The 19,651-nt window shown below is 33.2% G+C and overlaps 2 protein-coding genes across 2 annotated transcripts; both read right to left on the bottom strand.

The window, feature by feature from the left end:
* On the bottom strand, window positions 1-7,893 carry LOC128173428 (acid-sensing ion channel 4-like). The gene is made up of 9 exons (XM_052839115.1): window positions 7,825-7,893; window positions 7,060-7,365; window positions 6,181-6,742; window positions 4,761-4,859; window positions 4,149-4,329; window positions 3,614-3,670; window positions 1,783-1,933; window positions 577-668; window positions 1-214 (listed from the first exon to the last, which is right to left on the bottom strand). Exons 2-9 carry the CDS (start codon window positions 7,332-7,334, stop codon window positions 81-83), a joined length of 1,551 nt encoding a protein of 516 aa, XP_052695075.1. The 5' UTR covers window positions 7,335-7,365; window positions 7,825-7,893; the 3' UTR covers window positions 1-80.
* Window positions 7,894-9,529: 1,636 nt separating this feature from the next.
* Window positions 9,530-18,624, bottom strand: LOC128173430 (acid-sensing ion channel 4-B-like). The gene is made up of 8 exons (XM_052839117.1): window positions 18,350-18,624; window positions 15,108-15,675; window positions 14,806-14,904; window positions 14,359-14,539; window positions 12,984-13,040; window positions 12,517-12,667; window positions 11,161-11,252; window positions 9,530-9,812 (listed from the first exon to the last, which is right to left on the bottom strand). Exons 1-8 carry the CDS (start codon window positions 18,622-18,624, stop codon window positions 9,679-9,681), a joined length of 1,557 nt encoding a protein of 518 aa, XP_052695077.1. The 3' UTR covers window positions 9,530-9,678.
* Window positions 18,625-19,651: the final 1,027 nt, after the last annotated feature.

The raw sequence follows: 19,651 nt of genomic DNA, 5'->3' as shown, positions 1-19,651 counted from the left end.
TTTTATTTTACTTATTTTACAAATTAAGTCAATGAAAAATGACAACAGTGGTCCTTGTAAACATTTCAATATCTGCAACTTTACGGACGTTTCACAATACGATGGTACATTTTTTTCCCAACCACCAGAGATGACAAGAGAATGACCTCAATGAGTTCAGTGAGAGTCAGCAGACTGGCGCCCAGAAACAAGCCCATCTGTCCTCCTAACAAACCTACAATCACAAAGAAAGCAAAACAACTCAACTATTAATTGAAAGAAAAGATAAACTTTTTTGTGATTTGATGATAAGAGACACCATCTCAAAGAGAGTTTTATTTTTGATGTAAGCTCACAATGAGTGTGTATAATTCAAAACTATATTCGACTTTAAAATTCAGCTATTTAATGCAGATGAAAAACTCACGTTTGATCAAGTTTTTGGGTATCCCAAAAAAAGTTGCGTCAAATAACTAACTATCTAATGATCATATTATGATAGAATATAAAACATATATCTACATCACATTTGACTTGAGTTGTATGTTTAACATGGGTACATGTAATGATGTGTTTTGCAAAACTGAATGAACGCACCAATAATATCTTCGAAGCTGTACTCGGGTTTTTGCTCCACTTTTAAAACGCCAAGGGACTCAAAATAAATCGCCAGTTCCAGGTAGGTTTCCCTACAATAATACAATTATGTATAGGTTTTGGTTTCAAAGATAACCAGACCAAGATCTCACTAATAATCAAAGTACTGAAGTACTGACGGGAGTTGATTTTATCGATTATTATTCATTTTAAAATCAACGATATGTAACTTTGCTTGGCAAGTAGTTTATAATCTGTCTATGAATTACGCACATTTTTATACAATATGAATTCTCGGACTTTTCCGACAAGAATTTTGAGAAAAAAAACCCGTATGAATTGTGTTGTGTAATGATTAAAGATAGAATTGATTCCATCAACCTATGTATAAGTAATCGAAATATTCAAAAAATTATATGGATCCCAGCAATAATGATCTCTAGTCTTGTTCAACCAGATGCTCGACTGTCTCTGTTAATCTCCAACAAACAAGAGAATGTGTACACCAGGTCACGTGATAGCTTGATGACGCGACCTCTAAATATAGAATGACTCTCTGCTTGTCGGTGATTTACGATGACAGCCGATGGTTGAACGATACTTTATTCAACTCTGGCGTATGAATACATACGACTGCAAAAAATATCTAAATTGTTCCTACTATTTAACATCTGACTATTTTCAAGGTATTCATAAATAAGTTTTTTAAAAACAAATGCTTCCAGATACATTACATCAAATTTTTCGATTATTTTCAAGAACTAAATCTTGTCAGCAGTGATGATTTGTGCTTAGGTCCAAACACTGTTTCACTTTCGGTTTGCCAGAGTAACTGCATAGAAAATCACGATGCCAATGTTTGTGTAGCGTAAAAACGGTTTCTAAAGCGCGGCAACAAAATGTAATTATAGCCTAAAGCGAATTAGGTAAGACACATAGATAAAGACCGCATCGTGCAATGCAGGGATGAAGGGAGGGCTCTTGTGTTTTCAATTCTATAGTATACTGATTTTTCCTGCCAATTTTATTCTTACTTCGCCTATGTGTAAATGTAACGTCATAATTTCACGCGTCATTAATGCAGTGATCATTAATTATAGTAAAGTCTAAAGCGTATCATCTTATCATCTTTGAACTAGATTCACGTTGTGCCATGGTGACGTCGCGTTTTGCTGACGTCAGATTGATACACACGTCTCAGCCTACCTTATGTTTTTAATACCCATCTGGTTGAGGACAGCCTGGTAGTTTTTGGCTGGAAAAGACCCAGTGGACAGCTGCGCCTGATACTCATCGTACTCACACTCCGTGGGGCAGAGACACTGTCCCTGGGCGGTTCCGTTCTGGTCAAAGCGCTCTGATGAAAATAAAATGGTCGTGAAAGCGTGTTGTTTTCTTTGACATGCGAATCCACCCCCTCCGCATCAAATGAGTTTTGAAAGGTAATATAATTTTATTCATTTTACAAGTGAAACCACTAAATATGTTTTTAATACACGTCTTGCTGAATATTCTTGAAAATGCACAATTGAACTGGAAAATTTATTTGTAGCCAATGCTATCGATAAGATTGATATATCTTATGTGACATCGCATGATAAAACTTAATTGCACATATCAATGTGGGCGATGGATGCGTACGTATTTCTATCTAAAAAACTATTAGATGAATAGTGTTTGCCATGTTTTAAAAAATACACGGGAAAACGCACTTTTGAATAGCTTGAAGAATCATCAATGCTCTTTCTTTCATAAATACATTTTTATAGGGGTTGTTTTTGGTGAAAACTAGTGTTGTTATTAAAATGCCGCATGGTTGAAAACCTGGTTAATTTGCAATCCATCAGGTAATTTCAAAACTTTTAAAAATAGTTTTTTTAAAACAAAGTTTACGTTATTTAATGAATATATGATTATCCTCAACAACCTTTATCCTCTTACTAACAAAAGTCTTACAAAGCATTCATCTATGAAATAGAGTCGTAAATAAATTCACGAGTCATCTGTGTATTGACAAGTTTGCATTAGAACAGTTAAACAGTATGCAATGAATTATACATCGTATAATGTAAAACGCTAAAAGTTAATTGAGCAGAAACTCTTTATTTGAAGATATAAAACGTGGGTTAATGTAGAAAATAAGCGTGCGTGAATTCAACCGAAACTAACAGTCTCGATTGAAGTTATCATTTTGTAAGTTCTGTGGTCGATACGACGACCTTGTCAGGAAATACAACATTCCACTGGGTAGCATGATGACTGATGATTTTCATGCTGATTGTTAGACCATAATCATCTATTTTTTTACGGATTTTTCCCCTATTACAACAAAGAGTACATGGCGGATAAGACCGGTCAGCAGAGGATGCTCAATCCTCCATAGCACCTGATCCTACCTCTATTCCTTTTAGGTCAATTGTTGCTCTGCAACTGTGTATTATTTTTCCTTTGCATTTTGATTTTGAACACTCTTTGTTAACACTACACGTCAATTTTTTCAATGTTAAGTTAACCGCTTTAATTCCTGAATGCCATCCATATGCAGCAAAACTGGCAAACAAAACATGATAAAACTATTGACTCGGTATAAGGTCAATACCTAATTAATTCATATTTTTACAGACACAAATGATGGCCAATCTGATGGCAAGAACAAATTTTCTATCTGAAGGTCCAACAACTCATTCTTTGCCTTCATACCCAGTCCAAAATTGTTTTCTTGAACCCTTCACATATAATTTCAAGTAGTAAACATGCAGCTATTCATGAAAACTGCGACTATTTCCATGTTACAAAACTTTGACGATGTTGATATTGGTATGAAAAAACCATTATGTTGGACTGGCAAACTAGTCAACTTTCGTTTTGTTGGACTTTTTAATTGGTTAGAGCTATTGAAGAATATTTGTACAAATATAATTACAATCTTTGGTCTAATGCAAATATATCTTACTTAGCTGAGCCCGTGAGAATACAGAAAAAAAAGAAAAAAATAATCTTTATTAAACAATTTACCGTGTATACTTTTATTACTTACCACTTTCAACTTTGTAACATTCTGTTAATTTTACAAGGGAGCATATTGTTTCATTTCCTAATAAAAATAGAAAAATAATAAGCATTAAATATATATTAAACCATCAACTAATTAGATTTTAGATTTATGAACGTATAAATTTAGCATTAACGCCAATCAATGTTAGAAAAGAGAATAACAAAAACATGAAATAAATCAATAAATACAAGTTATTTTTTTTAGAAAACCAGGATAAATACTTAATAGTGCATTTTCGTAAAACCAGTAACTCTTATCGAAAAAAAGGTATAGATAAACGATTAGAATAAGGGAAGGTTTTAAAATCATAGAATCTCTTGTTTAGCTTGCAGTTAGCAATCTTCACACACCTAGACAATAATCAATTTACCTAACATTTGTTGTAGATTTATTTCAAATGCTATTTCTAATATTGAAAAGCAGTAAACGCCTCTAGATTATAATTTTTTGTGTCAACTTATGAATATATTTAAACTAACAAAATTATCTAATTAATATACTGATTAAGAATGAGAACCTTTATCATTAGGTGACCGACATCCACAAAGTCGGATCACGTGGTTTTGTTTACACTGCATTCGACATGCGGTTTTGCTGTATACGTCATAATATTGTAGTGGATTCTTGTAATCCGGCGATTTTGTATCCACACAAAACTGGTCCCCATTTATTTTGAAAGGGCTAGGCAAATATCGATACTGCAAAAGAATAAACGATATTTCTTGTGATTTTTTCATTGATAATTTTGATTTTTATTTATTTAATTTTATTTCGTATAATTAGTTATCATATAAATATGAACTGCAAATTACTTTTCTATATCAGTTAACGTAATGTACGGTAACTAAATGGCCCGTAACTAAGGAGTGAACATGGTGAAATAGAATGTACATAAAAGGATCGTTTTCATAAGCATAGTGTCAAGGTCATAAAAGTTAGACGAGTTCTATTTTGAGTCTCAAATTTAAAAATTAAGCACAAAATGAAATATCAAGACGGAGTGGAATGCTGAGTCTTTTATATAGACTGGCTCCAAACTCTTTAAAACAGCATTCGGAATATTTAAGAGACAACGAAACTTAAATTTAGAACAGCAGTCCTTAAAACAATCTTTAAGAAGTTATGTTACCTCCGTTTTATAAATCGAAGCGAACGTCGAGAAGCCAGGTGTTACGAAAAAGCCTTTGTCAATAACATCGGGCTCGTCATTTTGATCGTGGATAATCACCTGTGAATATCAATGAACAAATCAATCGACATATTAGTCTATCAAAAATCTATCAAATAATATCTCTTATTATTACAAAATAACATCCCATTTTCCTATTTGCATTATCTAATATGAAATATTTTTATATTCAAGAATGCCTTTTATACATAATAATAACATTTTCCAGTGACTTTATCTATAATAACACTACGATTCAAGTTTGTACTGAACAGTTCAATAAAATCAAATGACGAATTTTTTAAGCGAAACGATGTTTGCATGATTATTATTCTAATATTTAATCGCACAATTGCAGAATATTATGTAAAAATAAGTATTAACGAACCATTCTTTACATATTATGAGATGATAATTCCGATCGAGGTGTGATTGAATCTATCATAAAGTCAGTGGGGCGTTATTGAATTTGATCACGTGTCGGCTGAATTTATAACATCATAATACAATAAAGAATAACTCATTGTTCCATTAGTAGATAAATAGCCGGGTTTTTTTTATTTTGCCTTGTAAACGACATGGTTATTTAATGAAATGGTATATGTCCAAAAGAAAACCTTCGTTTTCATGTCTTCATGTATCTTCCTTACTAATTCAACTGTTTTTCGCAAATAGGTATGCGAATTTGTCATGAAAATTGACCAAATTTAACCAGCTTATAATATTGTTAACTGGTTGATTTTTTCAAATGAATAATTGTCCAAACATCAAATTGGTTTCACGTGTTGATAGAATCAATTAATGACAACTTAATGTTACGCGCTTGACATATACTACAAAGAGATATCGAATGCAGTTAAATCAATATAGTTTCCGCAGTGCATTGCAGGTAAACTCTTTAATAAAATTAAAAGCTATATTATTCAAAAGAGGGTGGCTTTGAGCTTTATAAATAAAAGGTAATGATCGTTTAAAAAGCATTTCATAATTTAGGAATGGTGATTGAAAAGAATTCTAATGGTTTTTTCGGTAATAAAATTCAGTCATACGTGCGGTAATGTAAATTACGATGCATGCAGAATGTTGAAATAGTGTTAATTGCTTTCCGGTATGACAAAGATGATTAGTTTTCAATGAATTAGTTGAAATCAATCAAACACTATATCAAATCAACAATGATATCAAATGATATCGAACTTACAGAGAGCTAAGGTAATCACTTGCAATGATGGGGAATTGATATGTTTACTCACACTTGTATTCAGTTCATGTCAAGCATAAAAGTCATTAAGAATTTAATGACTGTGCAATTTAGTGCGTGTATAGCGATTTATTTCTTTGGGACTCTCTCTCTCTCCCTCTCTCTGATGAAATTATTTACCTTTACACCTGCTGCCATTACGTCATTAAACACATAGTTGCTCTGATTAACAATCAGGTACAATAGCAAACCTGACGTACTTCCAGTTCGTGACGTCATAATGTGGCCATTCTTACCGACGTATTTTCGATTGTTGAAAGTGTAGCATATACCAACTTGGGTAATAATAGGTTCCATGCTGCTTTCACAATCTCTGTCCTTTCCATCAAATTTACAAAACAAGAAGAGATCTTCAATTTGATTGGCTGTATCATTTACCCAGGATGCATTTAACGGAAGTTGATACTTGGAGTATTCTGATTTGCTTAAATTCAAAGGTGGGTACATCCAACCAATAACGCTCTGTGACAAGAAGAAGTATTCAAGATCAAGAATGTCGGGCAGAGATTCTTTTTTCAATGGTGACGCGCTGCACAAAGTAACGGCGGGAAACTTAACAGATGTTTCGGTTTGCACATGCGTGTTGATAATAGTAGGGTATTTAAAGTAATTGCTGACTTGTTCGTAGGTTATGTAGATCAGAAAGCAGCCCATAGAAATTAATGCTGCAGCCCAAATGCAACTGAAATAATGAGGAAAATTTGAAATGTTATTTAACAAAAAACACTTTTATATTCAAAACTTAAATGTGTAGAGAGTACAATGATCTAAAACATAAGTGGAACAAATACCAATTTTATGTTTTTAACTAGGTCTGACGTTGCAATGAGATGGAAATGAAAATAAAAGATAAATAGTTCTGCACATTGCTGAGCTTCAAAGATTGACTTACTAAGCAGATAAATCAAAAACTTTGAGCTTTCCTATTAATTACATCAAATAAACATTGAGTGATATTTGATATATACATTTTAGAACCATCTGTATACTATATATTACCAGCGCAATCGATGACGCTGTTTTAGATTTGCATTCTTCAGTCCATGCATCGTTGTATTGTCCCGGAAGTCGCTCCACAAAACCTGAATGTTGTCGTTGTCCACTTGCTTCCCCTTCCAATCCACATCATTTTCAGCGTCACACACTACTTCCGGATCAGGAAGTTTGGTTTTTTTACTTTCGGTTACATTGAATACGCTAGGTTCGGTCTTTTTCTTGATAGTCTGTTTTCTGTTTAATGGCTTTATTGACGGCTTGACGAGAATGGTTTTCATTTCCTTTTCTTTTTAGGGAAACAATTTGCGCCTGTTGATTTTGTATAGATTTATTTCATAAAACACCAGCAAAACCTTTCATTGCACCATAACATTTCATAAACACAAAATAATGAAAAATATGCAGTCTTAATACATGTAACTTCCTATCTCTCAGATTTTATCGAGTTATCCTTGGTTTTTTCCCTCTGTATACTTTATCATGACTGTATACTGTATACTTTATTATGATTAAACACCACAAAAACAAAACATGTTGGGAATTTGTTCTCACTCACATATGTCAATGAAATTAATTTGCATACACAAATAAATATTTACTTTATACTGATATAACCGTTAAATGAATAGTTAACAATAAAAACCTCAAACAGTTTTTTTTTAAATTGTACCCGGTATTTTGTAAATTTTCTGAGAGACAGGTAATACATGTAACATATATTATCTACATTGTTATGCGTAAAAAAAATGAAGGAGTAATTTTGCCTACCTTAATTCGATCCCGATCCGTATCAATTCCATGCCCGGTGAATTACTTGACGTATATATAGGGAACAGCCTATCCAATTATTGACAATGTGATGGTAATTCAAACACTTTCGCTATCGACCCAAAAGCTTAGTTGGTATTTGATTTTCATTAACGATTTTTTTTTGTTGAGAAAAATAATGTCTCAATTGGTCTTTAAAGTTTTTTTTCTCTTAATAAAACAATAGTTTAATGAACCTTAAAAAAATGTTTTGCAACAGTGGTGTGGATTCTTGGACAAATAAACATTGAATTCATTATTGAAATAATCATTGATAGTATTTATAGTCTGTCCCAAGTAGTTGTTTTCGTCACTTTTTGATGATTTTTAAGAAAAATACACATACTTATGAAAGAAGTTGAAATCAATGAAATGGAAAATATCTATGATATCTTCATTGAGAAATTATCCCTTTTCACTCATAAAGTTTCGCAGGAACGAAAAAAAATTTCTTATGGAGATTTATAATGGGAAATGTTTACTCTTTTCTCGATTTGGAAGTACTCGGGACATCTCGCGCAATTTTTCAACGTTATCATCCGGGCTTATTAATGGCTGATACAATGCAAAATCTCCGTAGACTTTTTTATTTTGGAATGTGTATTGAAACCTGAAGCGGTAGAGGGGGCGTTTTAAAACAGATAATCTGGACATTTTTAATATTAGTGGATGAACGTAGGTTGATTACAAAGGTATTTATTATTATCGAAAAATCAATCGAAAAGTGGTGGAAGCAAAACTCGGGACAGATTATAATTAAGGTGATATAGAAGGCACTGACATGATCATTCTAAGATTGCATTAGTGTAAATCACATATCAAAATAATAACCGTTTTAATTTCAAGATCAAGGTTTCTAAAACTTGTTAAATGAATAGGTTAAATGATGCGTCGGAACAAATGTTTGTCTGTAATGTGTCGGGGAATTAATTTTAATACAGTCAGAGAGAGAAATATTGTTTTTCAATAGAGATGATCGTATGGCACACACTGCAAAAATATTGAAATATGCATATGCTTATGGGAATTTATAGACTGTTGATTTTATTTTCAGTTGTTTGCCTCTTGAGAAGCCATTGCAACATTAAAGTTTTGATAAACAAAAAAGGTTTTGCGTTAGTTTTTTGGGTTTTTGTTTTTTTTGTTTTTTAGTTTTGTTTTTTGTTTTGTTTTGTTTTGTTTTTTTTGTTTGGGGGGGGGGGGTTGTGTTGTTTTTTTTTTTTTGTTTTTTTTTGTAAATTGCTGCATTGCTGTATTGGACTGCAACAGCATAAGCAACCTGCGAGTCATAGAGCCACTAAAGCATTTTCTGTATTGAGAATATAAAAAAATATAGATTATTATTTCATATTATCTAGAACATTTTATAACTAAATCGAAGACTGATTTAGTCCAAATTCAAGGTAATAGGATTTGTGAAACAAATCTTGCTATACACTATTCTGCAGAAAAATGTTTTTAGAGACCAAAAGAATGTATGCTTACTTTCCTTGTACGCAAAACAGTTCAGAGGTGTAAGCGTCAAGTATTAGTAAAATTGGTGTTATAATTTATAATATATAATATATTAGTTCTGTCATGTATTAAATACACACTTGTTAACTAAACATTGATTTTATTTTTTCATGCATCTTACATTACAACTTTTTAAGCCTGTACCTATAAACATATAAACATAAATTTTAAGCAAAGTCATATCATGATCCAAGATAATACAGATGTATCCACTTATCAAAAGAATGTTATTCTTTTTATTATAATATCTTAATATAACAATGAGACATTGGTTATAAGACAGCTTCAGTCATGAAAATGTCAAGGTTTTTTAAAGATTCGGCGGTACATTTGTCTCCCGACGACCACTGAAGACAACAGAATGAACTCAATGAGCTCAGTGAGAGTCAGTAGGCTGGCGCCCAGAAACAAGCCCATCTGTCCTCCCAACAAACCTACAATAAACGCAACTGAAATCTAACTTTAAAGTAACTAAATGAAGAAAAAAACAACTCATACGATATTTAAACTTTAAGTAAGGTAAAATCATGCATGTACAATCACAAAGGGAAAAATATAAAGCTGGAAGTCATTTAATACATAAGATGGTGTTTAATGTCCTTGTAACTGTTATCTATGGCAATAGAAAGCAAAATAGTTTAAAGGCTATTATAAAACAAAGAGAGGAGGTATAATGTTGTTGTGAATCGTTCGTAATGCATTTTAAAAATATGATTTATTTCTAAAATCAATATTTCAGTTGCTGGGAATCAAAGATCGTTTACGCAAAAATAAGTTGGTTTTTCAAATTGTGAGTTAAAAGAAAAAAAGAAAGTATAGGTAGTATTGTTACTGTGGACCACGTTTGTTACTGACTCTCAGATAATTATAAGTGTCCTTTACCCGACGACTCTTAAGTGATCCATTTACTTCACAAGAAAGATGAACTGCAAAATTCCATGTAAGAGTGTGCTTATATTTTGTCCAATTTTACACGGTCGAACTTTTTAAATTCTTATTATCACATTTTGATTTGTCTTTGAAAATCTCTGTTGCACCTTCGTTTTTACTTGCATTGTTTTGTTGCGATTTTAAACGTTTTCTCCCTTTCTTCCACAGAGGTTTGAGCAAATTTTGACCTAACAATGTGACGTCAATTCAAAGGACAACTACCATAATTTAAAGTAATTTCAAGGGCAACTACTCTTATTCTGAAATGACGAGATGAGTATTCGCAGTGTCGGCCATATTACCGAAAAGTAATTCTCAACAGGTGGATATAGAGATACATCTGGCAGTCACGTGCCATGTTTAAATCATTGAAAACGTTACATTTTAGTCCTGGGAAAAGAAACTGACATATTCAAACATGCATTTGATTTTTACATAAATTATCCAGTTAAACAGATTGATTGCTTCATTAAGTTTTCACTTTTAAATAAGAGAATGATACATAAAATACGAATAATTCTAGTATATGGAAAACTCTTTAAGCGGGGTATGCGGCCATCTTGTACATTTGAGGATACGAATATAAACATTTATTGAACTGGCTTGTTTCTGCCCGAAACTGGTCAAAAATGTTGCCAAAAGACACAAAAGCAATAGATATGAAATTCTACATGTGGTTTTGCATGCAAATTATGCATACAAGAACAGGACAATGCCTTTTTAATGTTTACAATCTCATTCTCAAATGTACAAAATGGCCTTACACCTCCCTTAAGTTACATTGGGCATGTAGTTGCAGTTAAACATATATTTAGAATTCTTTTAAATTCACAAAACGAAAACATGACCCACCGAGGATGTCTTCAAGGCTGTACTCAGGTTTTTGTTCTACTTTCAAAACGCCAAGGGATTCAAAATAAATAACAAGTTCCAGGAGTACTTCTCTGCAATACAAGTAATGTATCTTTTACTTTAAAAGAAAACTTAATGCAGATTTCTCTATCTGAAGGAAACATGTAAAATTTGAAGATATATATATATATACAGGTAACTCTCGATAGCTCGAAGTCCATTGGACCGAGGATAAACTTCGAGGTTTCAAGAGTTCGAGTTTTCAGGAGTTCGGAATTTTCCGGGTTACCCGACGGGTTTTAAAATTAATCTTACCGGATGTTATGTTTTAGCCATTTATTTAGTGCCAACCTTACGCAAATGCTTAAACAACGTTTTCTTTTCAGTCATTCTAATGACAATGATGCTGCTTAGCATAATTTTTACAGTTTTATAATTCTAACATTTGACAATGGCTTAATATTATCGTTTCGTCTCAATTAATTTCAATTCATTGGGTCTCCAAATTATCGTAAAACGGTTGGTGTTAATTATAGACTGGGCATTGGTATGGTCAATCATCAAACAATTATCACCTTGCAGGACAAGTGTCGCATGAATAAACAACCTCTGACACGGGTCCCGCGTCTAACGCCTGGGGCCATTTAAATGACCAAGTAGGTGTTAATTAGGTATAGCTCTTTGATATACACGGCGACTTCGAGGTATCGAGAGTAAGAAACTTTATGAACAACGGGATTGCAGTTTGACTTCGAGAAATCAAGGGTTTCGAGAGATCAAGAGTTCGAGAAATCAAGAGTAAATTTGCTTAGTTATATAGGGGAAAAAATCGGGACCCTAGACTCACTTCGAGCGATCGAGAACTTCGAGCGATCGAAGTTCGAGCCATCGAGAGTTACCTATATATATATATATATATATATATATATATATATATATATATATATATATATATATATATATATAATTTATTTATTTATTTATTTATTTATTTGTATAAGAATTCTTATGTGCTAGAAGAAAATCTGTGCTACAGAATAACATCTGATAAAATTAGTAAAGTTTGAACAAAAATTACATGAAAAAAAAAATCCCTCTTTTTTCAAAATTGATCTCTCAGACATTTTCTTGAAATTCATTGTCTGGAATAATTCATGTCTCTATCACAGCCTTCAATGAACTATAACATAAGCTTCTTATGTCTCTTATTTTGCAAATTGTGTGTGCTTCTTCTGGACTGATTATGGATGATTCATCTATCTCATTTCTTAGAAAATATACACAAATGATGTACGATATAACGTCTCATCTTGCTGACGTCCGATTGTAACACCTGCAACACACGTCACAGCCTACCTTATGTTTGTAAGACCCAGCTCGTTGAATATAGTCTCATAGTTTTTTGCGGGAAAATAACCAGTGGACAGTCGCGCTTGGTACTCATTATACTCACATTCCGTGAGACAGGGACACATCCCCTGAACAGTTCCGTTCTGGTCAAATCGCTCTGTAAATAATTCGCAATTTTTGTAGCCGTAGCGTTATCCGTATATGCGCAAGTTACATGTATACTGAGTAAACCATACTTAGATCAAATATACCGTGTTTAATTATAGGAAAATGTTTTGCGCAATGTAGAATAATTGGGTCATTTTTTCATTGTTTTAGGTCGGCTAAGCTTAATTGCTTGATATATTTTGGCTTCTTTGGTAACAACTTAGTTGGAATGCCTTTGTTAGTATTAGACAATTAACTGTACAAGTTCAAGTAGAAATAAGAAAAATCTTTTTGACAATGCATGCTGTATACTACGTTTAACTTACCACTTTCAACTTTGTAGCATTCTATCCATTTACCGAGGGAGCATATTGTATAATTTCCTATAGAAAAATTATAAAGAATCATTATTTAACAACACAAGCCACGTCATCCACGAATAAGACGCCTTACATAATAGAGCCATTTTAACAAGACCTTGAACTTTCGGTATAACTCTATATTTCTTGAATAATACCAAGTTCAACATAATCCTGTTTTTAAGTATAATAGTCTTAACTCAAAAGCCAGAAAAACCTTGTCCATTTCAAAATGTCATAGCCGAGAGGCCAGCAATGAAACAGAAAACTACCCAAAGGCCAAGCTCTTGCTAAAATAATTATATCTAGCTAATAAATATTAAACTTTATTGTCAACCAATTTTCATTCGTGTGGGAGAAATATTCGCGAGGTTCGGGAATATATCTTCGTCGCAAAATATTTCTGGCCGCGAACTGGTTTTTATTGCATGGGTGTAATATCAAAACGAGTGTGGATAAAGTGTTGGCGCGAAAAATAGTTATCGCGAACTTGCATATCCCCAGTAAATCTGGAAAAAAAAGTCGCGAAAGTTAGTTTACAGTACTTCATAATCAAATAACAAGAATATACAGTTTTGATACAGATTAATTGGGGATAAGAATGCATTCTCGTTAATATCTAACCATGCAGTGTTTATACTGAAGAGGTATAATTTTATTACAAAAAGATGGAAAGTGTTAAAACTATAGACTGAAGATTTCCACTCATTGCATACAAATATGTGAGTACTATAAAATCAACAAGGTCCAGCACTCGACATCAATATTGCCTGATCTTGAACGGAATTACCTTTAAGTTAATATCGAACCAACGCTCATTTCAAATGATATTTTTCATTTCCATAACCCGATGATTGGTTATTAAAAAAATATAAGTAAATTAAAGTAAATCCTGACCTCGCTCGACACAAAACAGTCAAAATGACGGAAGTTGCAATGCCTTGTTGATTTAGAGTTACAGAGATTCAATTTTTTGATACGCTTATAAAAGAGTTTTTAGAACATTCACCGTATACAAACCTTAACGCGGGGAAGTCGACAAAAGTATGGGGAAGTCGAATTTAATGTATGGGAGAACTCCGCTTTGGAGACGGGAGGAAGTTAGGTCATGTCTTTTGTATGTATTTATAACAAGTATTTCCAAATATATATTTGTACCGCATGGACGACAGCGATTGTCAAACTTTGTGAGGGTCATTTGCCCAAGAACTCTATGCGTCTAGAAAGCTCAAACACTTCGAAACTATTTGGTATATTTTAAAGCAGGTGGTCAAAATAATCATGATTTTTAAACCATACGACGTTAGGAGTTGTATACGGTGAAATTTATATATCGTAAAACCTTTATCATTAGGTGAGCGACATCCACATATTGTAATCACATGGTTTTGTTTACACTCCATCCTGCAAGCGGTCTTGCTGTATACATCATAGTACTGCAGTGGATTCTTGTAATCCGGAGATTTTGTATCCACACAAAACTGGTCCCCATTCATTTTGTAAGGTCTAGGCAAATATTGATACTGTAAAAAAATTAATGTTATTTCTTCTGACTTTTTTCCTAGATGAATGGTTGTAAATTTAAAAAGCACAATCTTCTTCCACAATTATATTAAATGATAATTTATAAATACCTGAATATATCATCATATATGAATAACGCACTGTCTGTGTATACACACTTTTTCATCATTTTTGTTCGCAATACTTCTCGAACATACCTCCATAACTTTTCATCAATTTTTATAACCTAACAAAAGTAGATTTCATTCAAAAACAATATTATTACCTCCGTTTTATGAATAGACGCAAACGTTGAGAACCCCGGGGAAACAAAGAAGCCTTTGTCAATAACATCAGGCTCGTCATTCTGGTCGTGAATAATCACCTTAAAATATCAACATCGATCAATCAAAATATCTCTCTCTCTTTCTCTCTCTCTTTCTCTCTTTCTTTCTCTCTCTCTTTCTCTCTCTCTCTTTCTCTCTCTCTCTTTCTCTCTCTCTCTCTCTCTCTCTCTCTCTCTCTCTCTCTCTCTCTCTCTCTCTCTCTCTCTCTCTCTCTCTCTCTCTCTCTGGTAACACTACTTACCTTGAAACCTGCTGTCATGATTTCATTATACACATAGTTGTTCTGATTTACAATCAGGTACAATAGCAAACCTGACGTACTTCCTGTTTGTGACGTCATAATGTGACCATTCTTACTGACGTAATTTCGACTGTTGAAAGTGTAGCATACACCTACTGGTGTAATAATGGCTTCTATGTCGTTTTTACAAATTCTATCTTTTCCATCAAATTTACAAACCAAGAAGAGTTCTTCAATTTGATTGGCTGTATCTTTTACCCAGGATGCATTTATCGGAAGATGATACTTGGCGTACTCTGATACGCTCAAATTCAAAGGTGGGTGTAGCACATTCGAACTAATGACGCTATGTGACAGAAAAAAATATTCAAGATGGGGGATGTTGGGAAGAGCTTGTTTTTTCAGTGGCGAGGCACTGCAAAAAGTAACAGCAGGAAACTTAACAGAAGTTTGAGTCTGCACATGCGTATTAAGGATGGTAGGGTACTCGAAGTAGTTATTGACTTGCTCGTATGTTGTATAGATCAGAGAGCAGGCCATAGCAACCAATGCCGCAGCCCAAATGCAACTGAAATAATCAGAGAAAAAAAATCAAAAAAACAATTTATATTGGACATGTGAAAACTTACTTGCAAAAATAAACTATGTGGTGAACAAAAACATTTGATATTCACTTGTCTTGTCCACATGCTTTTCTAGAATGTAAACACATTCCAATCATTCCTCTTTTTTTTTGGCATAAACATGTAAATATGCAAAAAATGGAAATTATTTTTCATGGAAATTTATCTAAAATTGAGAAATGTCTTGTGCGTCCTTAATGTAGTGTAAAAATGGCAAATCCGGATTGTTAAAAAGTTCAATGTCATGAGTAAAATTTGTTCCGAACACAAAAAGTATTTATGAAATGTATTATTATTGAAATAACATTCGATATTTTTACTAAGTTATGGAAATAATCTCAAAAAAAGTTTGTCTTTAGGCAAAACAGAGAAAATTCGGACTAATTTTTTTCAGATTTTGTTTTCCACTAAAATTTGTTGTTTGTACTTTAATATTTAAAGTTAAGATTTTGTTTGTTAGTCAACATAATTTTGCATATTTTCTGTTGGTTTCATCTCACTTTTTCGTTTAGATAATTGTATGGCACATACTACAAAAATTTTGAACAAGAGGCCAATTGGCCTTAACGGTCACCTGAGTAGCATATATCCCATACACAAACTTGTCATGGAGTCTCATATATGCATCTAATTAATTAAGTTTCATACTGGAGTACAAAAATAATAAATTTGTAATGACGACCACATTTCAAAAAGAACTGTGAAACCTATTTTTTTGGTGAAAAACTAAAAGATCTGGTCTACAAAATCATGAATTCAGTTTTCCTTTCAGGTGTGTGGGAGTAAAGAAAATAATTTTTTAGCGTTATATGCATTAACATCTATACATCCATTTTGGCCCTGCCCTAGAGTCAAAACCCATCCTTGAGGGGGACATGAAAATTAAAATTTCAGTAGAGGACTTCCTGGTAAACATAATTATTAGTCAGTTTTTTTATACAGATGTGTGAGAATAGAGAAGAAAATTTTCAAACATTATATGCATTAACACTATATTGCCATATTGCGCCCCCCCCCCCTTCATGTCCTGAACACCTGACCCAGGGGCCAGTTTTACTATATGGCCATATTGGCCCCACCCTAGAGCCTGAACCCCTGACCCAGGGGTCATGAATTTCACAATTTTGGTAGAGGCTTCATGGACATCATAATCATGCATTCAGTTTTTAACAAATATATATGGTTGTAGAGAAGAAGATTTTCTAAGATTTAAAAAAGTTTTACTATATGGCCATATTGGCCCCACCCTAGATCCTGAACCCCTGACCCAGGGGTCATGAATTTCACAATTTTGATAGAGGGCCTCATGGACATCATAATCATGCATTTAGTTTTTAACATATATATATGGGAGTAGAGAAGAAGATTTTCTAAGATTTAATACATTTGTACTATATGGCCATATTGGCCCCACCCTAGAGCCTGAACCCCTGACCCAGGGGTCATGAATTTCACAATTTTGGTAGAGGGCTTCATGGACATCATTATCTTGCATTTAGTTTTTGACAAATATATATGATAGTAGAGAAGAAGATTTTCTAAGATTTAAAACATTTTTACTATTTTGCCACATTGGCCCCACCCTAGATCCTGAACCCCTGACCCAGGGGTCATAAATTTCACAATTTTGGTAGAGGGCTTCATGGACATCATAATCATGCATTTAGTTTTTTAAAAATATATATGGTAGTAGAGAAGAAGATTTTCTAAGGTTAAATACATTTTTACTATATGGCCATCTTAGCCCCACCCTAGAGCCAGAACCCCTGACCCAGGGGCCATAAATTTCACAATTTTGGTAGAGGGCTTCATGGACAACATAACCATGCAACCAGTTTTTTCCTCACATGCGTGGGAGTAGAGAAGAAGATTTTTGAAAATTTGGCTTTTTTTGCATATTTGGCCCCGCCCGTGGCACCCCAGGGGTGGTAGAGCCATGAATTTCACAATTTAGATTCTTCTTACCATAGAGATGCTTCACACCAAAAATGGTAACGATTGGCCTGGTAGTTTTCAAGAAGAAGTTAAAAATGTAAAATTGTTAACGCACGACGCACGACGCACAGACGCACGACGACGGACGAAGACCAATTGCAATAGGTCACCTGAGTGACTCAGGTGACCTAAAAATGGTTAAAAATGATAAAAGACACCATAGCTCAAAATCATATAAATTTTATGCCAGCAGAGAAAGGTCAATATACTTAGTTAAAAACTATAAATATTTTAGCATTATCATCATTCAGTTTTTTGATATACTGAATCAAAAATGGGTAAGGATTTGAAAACTAATAGAGGAAATTCGGACTTGAATATATATAAAAATTCTGAATGAAATCTTAATACTTTATATCTATCCAATGTCACTAAATTGTTAAAGAGTTTAGCAATTTGTATTATTTTCATAATTAAGAAAATCTCAATCATAGTGTAAAATTTTTAGGGATTTTTTCTTTAATTTTCCCAAAATATTAAATGGCCATTAACCCCAAAAGTAGGTCATTGACCTACTTTTTTGAAAAAGGTGTAAACGTCATCTTTAAGACAATTGAACATTAGGTGATATTTGAATTGGTGTCCCAGATTTTGGACACCGATCTATACATGTATATATCTCACCAGCGCAGTCGATGACGCTGGTTTAAATTTGCATACTTCAGTCCATGCATAGTTGTATTGTCCCGGAAGTCGCTCCACAGAACCTGAATGTTGTTGTCATCAATATTCTTCTCCTTCCGGTTTACGTCATTGTCAGAGTCACACACCACTTCCGGACTAGTAACATTGGTTTTCACACTTTCGGTTATGTTGAATACGCTTTTTTCGGACTTTTTTGAGATAGTCCAGTCCCTGTTCAAGGGTTTCGATGAGGGTTTCACAACAATGGTATTCATGTTTTCCTTCTCCTTCCAGTTTACGTCATTGTCAGTGTCACATACTACTTCTGGACTAGTAACATTGGTTTTCACATTTCCGGTTATGTTGAAAACGCTTTTTTCGAACTTTTTTGAGATGGTCCAGTCCCTGTTTAAGGTGTTCGATGAGGGATTCACAACATTGGTATTCATGTTTTCCTTTCATTAAGAAGATGAAAACAAATTGCGCATATTTATATATTGAATCATTAAATTCAAAATGTGATTTTTGTGTAACACATAAAATTGCAAGCGCTGGTTCACAAACAATTTTGTTTTGAGAATACAATCAATCCCTTACTATGTTAACCTCTTTGAGAAGAAGATATAGGAAAATATAGTCAGGTAACTTCAAAGCTAAAATATATAAAAAATTTCTTTACTGAATGGCTAAAAATATCATATTTAGAGGTTTAAGATTTTTCATATATCTGATGGTAACCCGGCTGATCACTCAGCCTCTTCAATATCAAATATCAAATATATTACATACGTAGGACAATCAAAGGATAAATAATTTATCGTTAAATTTTCCAAATACCTTCTTTTTCCTATATTAAATTACAATGGAAATACATGTAACAAGAAGGAAATTGGAATCTCACAATCAAATGTTTTTTGGGGTTTTTTTTTTACACTTCAACATTAAGAATGAAAACTATAATAAATGTAAATGCAAATATGTAGGCTGTGAAATCGCCTTCCACTGACTGGTTTAAATTTGCGTTTTCTAAAACATTAAGAGGGCTCGAAAGACACGGCAATTTCTAGACTATATTAACCTTCATGAGACGAAGAGCTCTGTATTATGATATAGGAAACAATCAATTTTTTTATTCTTTTATTACTTTACAATACAATTATTAATTGGCAAAAACATCATATTTAGAAAATTGCTAGGTAGATCTGAATGGTAATTTTTTGACCTTCCGACCTCATTAGCTAGAGACTTAAAAACTTTTTTTTCAAATGTCTAGACCCCCACACCCCTGTATATTAATTGTTA

The sequence above is a fragment of the Crassostrea angulata genome, chromosome 2, assembly GCF_025612915.1.
Source record: "Crassostrea angulata isolate pt1a10 chromosome 2, ASM2561291v2, whole genome shotgun sequence".
Classification (NCBI taxonomy): Eukaryota; Metazoa; Mollusca; class Bivalvia; order Ostreida; family Ostreidae; genus Magallana; species Magallana angulata.
This window is presented reverse-complemented; position numbering and strand designations above follow the sequence as displayed.